This window comes from Vombatus ursinus, unplaced genomic scaffold (genome assembly GCF_900497805.2).
Source record: "Vombatus ursinus unplaced genomic scaffold, bare-nosed wombat genome assembly UNPS02001287.1, whole genome shotgun sequence".
Classification (NCBI taxonomy): domain Eukaryota; kingdom Metazoa; phylum Chordata; class Mammalia; order Diprotodontia; family Vombatidae; genus Vombatus; species Vombatus ursinus.
Genome location: NW_020941065.1, coordinates 18,630,246 through 18,640,035, shown reverse-complemented (window position 1 = coordinate 18,640,035; position 9,790 = coordinate 18,630,246). Strand labels below are relative to the sequence as shown.

At 60.5% G+C, this 9,790-nt stretch overlaps 2 protein-coding genes across 2 annotated transcripts in view; one reads left to right on the top strand and one right to left on the bottom strand.

Moving 5' to 3' along the window:
* Positions 1-2,289, top strand: part of RNF215 (ring finger protein 215) — a 6,496-nt gene extending 4,207 nt beyond the window's left edge. Inside the window, exons 6-9 of the mRNA XM_027864532.1 lie at positions 417-533; positions 615-752; positions 1,539-1,641; positions 1,806-2,289. Of these exons, the coding sequence (XP_027720333.1) occupies positions 417-533; positions 615-752; positions 1,539-1,641; positions 1,806-1,828 (381 nt within the window). The 3' untranslated portion in view covers positions 1,829-2,289. The remainder of the gene's footprint in view (positions 1-416; positions 534-614; positions 753-1,538; positions 1,642-1,805) is intronic.
* Positions 2,290-3,379: 1,090 nt separating this feature from the next.
* Positions 3,380-9,790, bottom strand: part of LOC114043893 (coiled-coil domain-containing protein 157-like) — a 20,519-nt gene continuing 14,108 nt past the window's right edge. The window contains exons 5-10 of the mRNA XM_027863128.1: positions 9,210-9,397; positions 8,341-8,517; positions 7,069-7,237; positions 5,048-5,187; positions 3,823-3,896; positions 3,380-3,715 (exon numbers count right to left, since the gene is read on the bottom strand). Of these exons, the coding sequence (XP_027718929.1) occupies positions 3,457-3,715; positions 3,823-3,896; positions 5,048-5,187; positions 7,069-7,237; positions 8,341-8,517; positions 9,210-9,397 (1,007 nt within the window). The 3' untranslated portion in view covers positions 3,380-3,456. The remainder of the gene's footprint in view (positions 3,716-3,822; positions 3,897-5,047; positions 5,188-7,068; positions 7,238-8,340; positions 8,518-9,209; positions 9,398-9,790) is intronic.

The window sequence follows — 9,790 nt, the reverse complement described above, 5'->3', positions numbered from 1 at the left end:
TGTTCTCAGGCCCCTCCCAGCCCTGACATCCCCTGTTCTCAGGCCCCTCCCAGCCCTGACCCTCCCTGTTCTCAGGCCCCTCCCAGCCCTGACATCCCTGTTCTCAGGCCCGTCCCAGCCCTGACATCCCTTGTTCTCAGGCCCCTCCCAGCCTTGTTCTCAGGCCCCTCCCAGCCCTGACATTCCCTGTTCTCGGGCCCCTCCTGGCCCTCACATCGCCTGTTCTCAGGCCCCTACAGGCTCTGACATCCCCTGTTCTCAGGCCCCTCCCAGCCCTGACCTCCCCTGTTCTAAGCCCCTTCTTAGCTCTGGTCCTTATGTTCAGGGGCTCAGGACCCGGAGGCCCAGGTAGGCTTTGCAGTCGTCTAGCTCCTGGGCACAGGGCTGAGCCTCCTGACCCCAGCGCTCCTTCCCAGAAGTACCTGCAGAAGCTGTGGAATACTATCCTGCTGGTGGCCTTGCTTCTCTGCATGGGCCTTATCATCCAGGCGCGGCGGCAGGCACGGCAGGGCCCGGTGGAGCCCGACCCCCAGGTGAGAGCCCCCTCCAGCCCTGCCCCGCTCTCCCCTGGCCCACTGCCCCTCCCTGCTGTACTGGGCCCCTTCTCTTCCCAGCTGGACCCCACGCAGCATATCCTGCAGACGCTGTCAGCCCTAAAAACCCGGCGCTACCATCCAGGCCGCCAGCACCGGGCCAACGTGCCCGACATCCAAACCTGTGCCATCTGCCTGGACCAGTTTCACAGAAATCAGGTGAGGGCCCTTGAGCCGGAGGGTGCGAGGATGATCCTGAGACAGAGGGTGTCCCAAAAGTCTTTGTGCGTCTTAGAGCTCTCCTGGGTAACATTTGTATGCACACACGCACATAAGCCTGATGCAATGGAGAGTCAGACGACAGGTTCCTAGCCCACTCCCAGTGCACACTACCATGAGACCCTGGGCAACTCACTTTCCTGATCTAGGCCTCAGTTTCCTCCTCTGTAAAATGGGGGTAGTGGCCCTGGAGACACCGACCTCACAAAGGGTCTTGGAAAGGATCTGACGAGCTAAGAGATGTACAAGCACTTTTTAAACTGTGATACACCCTACGAGGACAGTAGGAATAATTACAGCAGCTGGGGGTGGCACATAGTGCTGGGCCTGGAGTCAAGGAGACTGAGTTCAAATCCAGTCTCAGACGTTGACTAGCTGTGTGACCCTGGGCAAGGCACATCCCCTCTGCCTCAGTTTCCTCAACAGTAAAATGGGGATAATAACAGCACTTACCTCACAGGATTGTTGTGAGGCTGAAGCGAGGTATTTGTAAAGCGCTAGGCACAGTCCCTGGCACACAGTAGGTGCTATATAAATGCTGTTGGGCCAGAAGGGGCCTTAGAGACAGCCAGCTCATAGGTTTGGCTCTGGGCGCCCCAAGTCTCTAGAGAGGGCTGGGGCCTTGGCCAGAGTTACAGGGGTCTTTCTCTTCCGCGGGGCCCAGGCCTCAGGAGCTGAGCAGCGCCTCCTTCATCCTCCCTCTCTGCCCTCTTCCCTCTCATCCAGTGTCTCAGGGTCCTGCCTTGTCTCCATGAATTTCACCGGGAATGCATAGACCCCTGGCTGCTCCTTCAACAGACCTGCCCCCTGTGCAAACACAACATCCTCGGTAACCACCATCCCCGGGTCCCCACGGCCACGGCCCCCTCTGGCCCACCTCACAGGGCATGTGAGCCACTTTGGGCCCCAGGAAAGCAGAGACGGGGATGAGGCAGGCAGCTGGGGAGGGGAGGGGGAGGCTTCCTGATGCCAACTCTTCCCTTATTCCTGCAGGGAGCTCTTGGGCTGAGAGCTAGCCCCAGCCCCGCCCTGGGGGATCGAGGGGGCAGAGAACTCCATCTGAAAGGTGCCCTGCCTCTCCGGGCTCACGTGGTGGTCTCAAGGAACACCGTGCCTCGCTCATTCAGAACCAGATCATCTTGGCTGGGAAGGCCCCCACCCAGGAGCAGAATGCCCATGCTGCATCGCCCCTCCCCATGGGAGGGAGGCCTCTGGGCTGAGCCCGTGGTGACAGCGGGGGGCCGTGTGGGGGCCTGCAGCAGCTCCATCGAGGCTAGGCCAGCCTGGTGGGGGAGGCCACCCAGGCAGAGACTAGGTCATGAGTGACCTCCAGGGAGCAGCCCCTGCACTGCTTCTAGGGGCTCAACTTCATACTAATTTATTAGGGTTAATAATGCCTGGAAGGGGCTGGAAGGGAGGGCCCGGCCCGCTGGGCACATTCGTGTACAGTGTATAACATTAAATCAGAGTCACTGCAGCCACTGTCCTGCGTTTCCATCCTGGGGGCCCATGAGCCTGCTTGCCCCAGGCCGGCCTCCCTCCCTCCTTCCCTGGCCCCCCAGGTCCCTCCTGATACAGCCACACAGTCAAGGAGCTGGAGGGGACCACAGACAACTTTAAAGCCAGGCTGATCTTTCCATGATCGTGCTGGTTCACACCCCCTCTCTTGGACCTGGGAGCCAATGTCAGCCTCAGGAAGAAAGGAGGGCTGTGGGTCCACCTGGGAGGGACCAGGGGGCCCGGAGTCAGCCTGAGGGAGCTGTGGGTCCCCCTGGGGGGCCGGAGTCAGCCGGAGGGAGCTGTGGGTCCATGTGGGGGGGACCTGGGGGGCCAGAGTCAGCCTGAGGGAGCTGTGGGTCCACCTAGGAGGGACCAGGGGGCCCGGAGTCAGCCTGAGGGAGCTGGGGGTCCATGTGGGGGGACCTGGGGGGCTGGAGTCAGCCTGAGGGAGCTGGGGGTCCCCTGGGGGGGACCTGGGGGGCCGGAGTCAGCCTGAGGGAGCTGTGGGTCCACGTGGGCTCCAGGAGCAACCACAGGCCAGAGGCAGAGTTGACTTGTGGTATGGTGAGGACAGTCCTGACAGCCAGGACCTCTGGTTTCCAGGCCCAGCTTTTCCATGTGACCTTGTTGAGCAAGCCCCCTTCCCTTCGTGCTCAGTTTGCTTCTCTATAAAGTGGGGCTAGGTGAGCTCAAAGGTCTCAGCTCTAAACCCTAAAAGAGGCACTTACTGGGGAGCTGGTGGGAGGAGTGAAGGGTAGAGCCCTGAGGTTCAGAGGCTAAAGGGTCATCTCTGTTCCCCCCTACAGTCCCCTGAGCTTCTCCTCTGTGTCACCCACCTCCCTTCTCCAGCTCCCTGGGAAAAGCCTGGGCAGAATGTCTCCTCCTCCACACCCCAGAGGCCTGCTCCAGCTAGGGCACCATGCTCACTATCTCTCCCTCCCCGCCACGACTTGGTGCGCAGAGCCTGGGAAGGTCCCTGAGGCCCTGCCCTTTGCCTGGCCCACCCGCCACCCCCCCTCCCTGCCAGGGCCCACTGCCCCAAGGCTGCTGCAGCTGATGTGGTGGGAAGGAAGAGGCTGTTGGCTTTATTGATTCGTGGGCTAGGCTGGCCAGGCCACCTTCTTGTCCCTGTGGTCACCTCCTGCTACCTCAGCTGGTGTGCAGAACCCGCCAAGTTATGCTTCCCACTGCCCTTCCCTCGAAGTTCCACGTAGGCAATGTTGGCGCTGCCAGAGGCCTTTGAGGAGCCTGTGACGGTTAACGGAGAGCGGAAGGACCTCTGGGCACGAGGAGCCTTGGGGCAGCCGGGCTGGGGCCGGGAGGCATGGCCAGAGAGGCTGCTGTCACTGCTGGGTCGGCTGCTAGAGGGACGGTCCCGGCGGCTGGCAGACGCGCTGTGGGGACTAGAGTTGGAACAGAGGCCACTGGTGACCAAGGGCTGAGGCCTAGGCCTGCTGCCCTTCTGGCCCTCTTACCAGCCCCACCTAGTTCTTGTCATGCAGACACTCACCCTGGAGAAGGTCTTCGGAAATGGCTGAAGGTCCCTGTTTGGGTCCCTTTAGGAGATGAAGACCAGATCTGGGCCTGGAGAGAAGAAGAGAGGGTCAGAGCTGGGAGAGACCTGAGAACAGGGAATGTGAGGGCTAGGAGGGGCCTTAGAACAGAGAATATCAGAGCTGGGAGGGGCCTGAGAACTGGGGATGTCAGGGCTGGGAGGGGCCTTAGAACAGACAATGTCAGAGCTGGGAGGGGCCTTACTTAGAACAGGGGAGGTCAAACCTTCCCCAACCTTCCCTCTTTTCAGCCCCCAACTGTCCACACACATTTTCAAGGAGGAAACTGAGGCCTGGAGAGCCAATGGCAGAACCGGATTGGAGCCTGGGTCATACCTCCTCCACGTCTCGGGAAGAAGCTGTGCTGTATTTATCCGTGACTACTTCAATAACCCCCTGATCCCCCCAGGGAGATAACTCTCCCAGCAGCACAGAGCTCCACTCCTCGTGCTCATCTCACCCAGGCCGGGCCTTGTCTGTCCTTTTAAAATAATCCTTCACAGAATATCCCAGGGTGCTAGAGGTGGGGTAGGGCAGTGGAAAGCAGCTTCAGGCGTCAGAGGACCGGGGTTCAAATCCTGCCTCTGACAACACTCCCTGGGTGGCTCCCTGGGCCTCAGTTTCCCCAACGGTAGCCAGCTCGGCAGCCTCTGAGCTCCTCCTACCTCTAGGGCCATCCTCTCCTACTTCATTCTTTCCCTTTTCATGGGCACGTGTGTAACTTAGGGGGTTTCCCCACAAACGGCAGTGGGGGGATAACAGAGCTTGTCCTCATGTTAAATTCTCCGGGCTCTCATCTGCCCAGGGCACTGAGGTCACACAGGCCCCACGTGGCCAGCCCTCGAGGTCTCTGGCCATCGAGACGCGCCGCTGTCACTGGGCCAGGCCTCCTCGGCCCTCCAAAAGCCAGCAGTGCCAGTGCCTGAGGCGGCAGTGGGGGCCTCCCTGCCTGGCCCCCAAGGCCAGCCCTCTTCCCAGGCCTCCAGGGCCCCAGGCTCTCCTGAGCCAGTGCTGGAGGCCTGCCCATAGGGCCCTCTGCTGAGGAACACACGGAGCCGGGCTCAAATCTTCCCTCGGCCTCTCTACCTTTCCAACCCTGGACGAGGGCCACCTCCTTGGCCCAGCTTCCCCCTTGCCCTGGGCCTTCAGCCCCGGCCCCCAGGAGGCTCTGGGGCCCCTCACCTTGAGTTCGCCTTGCTGGGTCACCTCGTTCAGCTTGGCCAGCGTGGCCCGCAGACGCATGTTGTCCTCCTCCAGGACGCGGATGCGGATGTCATTGGCCTGCACCTGCCTCTCCATGTCCTCAACCACGTTCCCAGAGCCTGTGGAGATGGGCCCAAGTGAGGGCTGGGCCGGAGGCCACAGAGCCCCACCCTCTGCTTTTACTGAGGAGGAGCCTGGGGCCCAGAAGAGCCACAGGCCCAGCCCTGGGGGCCGCAGACACCCTCAGCCTCCACACACACACACACACACAGTCAGACACACACACACACACACACACACACACACACACACACTCTCACATACACACACACACACACATACACACACACATACACACACACATACTCTCACATACACACACACACTCAGACACACACACACATACTCTCACACACACATACTCAGACACACACACATACACACACACTCAGACACACACACACACACACACACACACACACACACACACACACACACACACACACACACACACACACACACACACTCACACACACATTCACACACACACATACTCTCACACATACACACATACACACACACATACTCTCACACACACACAGACACACACACTCAGACACACACACATACTCTCACACATACACACTCACACACCCACCAATAGCACCTTGTTTTGTCCTTTGGGGTCAGGATTACATCAGAGCTTCACGCATACACTCACCTGCACCCTTGTACACCCACAGCCACTCATACACACACATACACTCAGTCACATGCACACATACACACTCATACACATATACACACACACACACACACACACACACACACACATACATCCCTGGGGAGAGTCTAAGGCAGGATTTGCCTGGGGCAGCCCAGGGCATAGAGAAAGCTGACCGTGCACCCATGAAAGCTCCAATGCCCCTAGGGAAGCCTCAGAAGGGGGCAGGGCAGAACTACCCACAACCCTCGACTGGCTCTTCTGTAATCCTGACCCTAAAAGGCAGAACTAGGTGCCCCTGGGGAAGTAGTGAGCTCCCCATCCCTGGAGGTCTGATGAACACTTGTCAGGGGGTATAAGAGAGATGCCTGCTCAGGCCTGAGCTGCGGGTGCCCCTGAAGTCCCTTCCACTGGGAGTCTGTGTTTCTTGTCCCTGTTTTATGGATGAGGAAACTGAGGCCCCAGAGTGAGGCCATCTCCAGGGTTCCCAGGAAGCAGGAGGCAGGGCTGGCCTGAGTTCCCCCTGCTGCACGTCCAGAGTTTTCTCTGCTTGTGCTCGGGGGCTCCAGGGGGATGGAGGGGGAGGGTGCTGCCCCGGGGTGGAACTAGGGAGGGGGCTTTAGTGGCCTGGCATGACTCATAGCGGGCAGTGTGGCAGCATCTAGAGTCTGGTGACCTGGCTTGAAAAACCCGCCTCTGACCATAACTACTGCCCCTGAGACCTTGGACAAGTCCCTTCCCATCTCTGGACCTCTCGCTGCTCACTCCCCCCTACGCGAGCTGACCCCCAGCTTCCCCCAGAATCCTTCCTCCTCGGCAGCTCCAGCGGAGGCCTCAGGGTGGCCTTCCCCTCCCATCAGGGTTGGCCCACTGCCCTCCCCTAAGGTCCTTGGTGATGCCCTTTACCAAGCCAGGCCAACAAGCATTTATTATGCACCTACTGTGTTCCAGAGAGCGCAGTGCTAAGCGCTGGGGAGGCACAGAGAGGCCAAACAAACCCAGGGCCTGCTCCATTACATACAAACAAGCTCATTACAGGATAAATGAGAGGTGATGCACAGAGGGAAGGGAGGCCCCAGAATGAAGGAGGGTCAGGAAAGGCTTCCTGCAGAAGGGGTATCGGAGCTGAGGCCTGAAGGAAGCTGAGAAGCCCAGAGACCCTCCCGAGCGACGCTGGCTTTCCATCCTCCTTGGAGTCGCCTGCACCGCTGGGACCCTCGGCCCCCGCCCCCACCCCCACCCCAGCCAGACCCTCGGCCCTGAGGCCGGTTCTCACTCTCAAACTGGGCCTCGCTGGGGACATGGAGGTCAGGGAAGGCCACCAGCAGCCGCTCCCGCTCCTTCAGCTCCAGGATCGACTTGTCCAGCTGGTAGACGGTCACCTGCAACTCCTCCGTGGCCCATTCCAGGCCCTGCTTCTCCTGCTGGAGGCTCTGCAGCAGCTCCTGAAGACGGGGGACCAGGGGAACAGTGAGCCCGCAGCCACCGGGGCAGCAGGGGCTCTCAGAAAGGGACTCCGGCCCATGTGTGCCAGCGTGGCTCCCAGTGCTGTGGACCTGGACAGAATGAGACCCACCCCACCTCCCTCAGGGTGTCCTGAAGAAGACAGGGCCGGCCTTGAGGAACTAGAGAAGCAGGAGGTGAAACAGTAAGAACAATGACAATAGCCATAGGGAGAGAGCCGGCCTCAGCGCCTGTCTCCCACACATCCTGGCTGGGGGAGGGCACTGATCCTCCGTGTGCCTGGGAACTCTCTAGTCACTAAGTCAGCTGGTGTTCATTAAGCACCTGCTGTGTGCCAGGCCCTGTGCTAAGCACTGGGACCACAAAGAAAGGCAACAGAGGGTCCCTGCCCTCAAGGGGCTTCCAGGCGAAGAGCAGAAATGGCTCGCTCACAACTGGGGACAGATGGAAGAGTCTGGGGCTCCCGGACAGGGAAGGCGGGTCCTGCAAAGAGGTGGGGGATGGAGCTGGGGATTCAGGGAGCTGCCCAGCTGCTGATGGGCAATGGCCAGTGAAGTCCTGGGGCGGCCACTCTCCCTTAGAACAAGGACCCCTGGGCCTCGGGCCTCGTTCTCCATTTGTCTGCCTCAGGGCTGTCTGGTCCTCCTCTCTCGGCCCTGCCAAGATAAGGCTGACCCCAGTAGTCCGCCTGGGGCCCACCAAGGGGAGGACGCCTTGGGTTTCAGCTCTCTTGTCCCTGACCTGCAGCCCTGTGCCTTCATCTTTGCCTTGCCCAACCCTGAGTCCCCTGGGAAGCAGCACTCGTGTCTATGTGCTTAAAGGTTCACAAAGGGTTCTCCTCACACCAGCCTTCTAGGGGAGCTGCCCTGGAACCGGCCCCATTTCTGCAGAAAAATAAACTGAGGCCCAGAGGTGGGAAGTCCCTTGCCCAGGATTACCTGCTGGGCCTCCAACCTCCAAGCCCAGCCTTCCTGCCTCCACCCCTCACTGCTGAAATGCACCCAGCATCATGGCACCCGGGCTCCTCCACAGCAGGGGGGAGGCCGTGGCTCTCCGGCCCCCTGTGGACTCTACCCCTGCCCACCTGCTGGGCCTTTAGCTGGACCTCCATGTGCTCCTTGTCTCCACATGCGGCCTGCAGCTGACCTTCGAGGTTAGCTTGCTGTACCTCTGCCTCTTCCAAGCTGGTCCGGAGCTCCTCCCGCTCTTGATCCAGGCTGTCCAGCTGCTGGAGCAGGGCCCTCTGCTTGGCCTGCAGGGACTGAGGGGGACAGAGGGCAGAGGCCCGGTTGGCACGCGCTCTGCCTTGGCCGAGGCGGGCCCCATTTTCTTGAAACCCAGAGGGAGGAGGGCACTTAGCAGCAGGGCCCAGATGGGAAGGAGAGTTTGTGAGTGAAGCCAGGGCCCGGCCCCCAGGATGGACAGCTTGGGCGGCCGCTGCAGAGCCCCCTCAGGCCCAGAGGAGATGGGCCGAGGCCTTGCTGAAGCAGGCTACCCAGGCCCATTCACCAGGCTGTGCCTCGCTAGGCTCTGAATCGGTCAGAGCAGCCCCTTCAGCTAGGTCCCCAAACCCCTGGACTCACCCCTGAAGTCCCCTCATTGCCCCCAATGCCTCTGCCAGCTCAGTCCAGCCCCATCACTGCCCCAGTCCTGGTCCAGGAGCTGAGAACTCTCAGGCCCGCTGCTCTGGCCTTTCCCTGGGCCCCAGGCCCCTCCGCTCACCCCTCCCTAGCCCTGACCCTCCGCCCACAGAATGCCAGCTCCCTGGGGGCAGCAGCTGTCTTTGTCCAGTACCGAGCATCACACCAGGCACAAAAGAGGCCTTTAGCTGGTACTTTCTGGGTGGGCATGAATTGGATAGAGCAGGCTGTGGGCCCCTGGTGGCCCCCTGAATAGGACAGCTGGCTCCAAAGAGGCCCAGCGAGCACCCACCACCATTGGGCCTGGCCTCACCTCCTGGTGCCGGATCATGCTCTCTACTTTTGCCTTCTCCTTGTCCAGCTCCGTGCTGGCCCAGCTGAACTGCTGACTGGCATTCTCCAGGCGCCCGGTCAGCAGCTGCACCCGGGCCTCCAGCTGCTTGACCTCGCTTTTTTTCACCATGTTGCTCATGTCCTCCTGCATCTGCTGTTTCTTCGCCTCTGGGAGATACCCCCCCCCCCCATATTGTTAGGTCCAGTTTACCACTGGTCAAGGGGGGGTGGAGCACAACAGTGTCAAATGAGGGGGTTGGACCAGATGGCTTTTGACCCTATGGGCCTGGGGATACAAACACATTAGCTCGAGGCACAGTCAGCTACTGGTTTCCTCAGAAATGACCTGAGACAACTCTCTGGCCCTTTACTCTCCTAGACATCCCTCCTCCCTGGACGTCCCCCAGCAAGCACCTGGAGCTGCGGTGGCTTCAGGAAGGAAGGGCAGGCTCGTGCCCCGAGCTAAGCTCACTCCCCAATGTGGGGCCTCAGGAAGGTTCCTGGCCTGTTCCCTGAGGCCTGCTCCCCAGGAGGCTTGCTCCCCGAGGCTTGTTCCCCAGA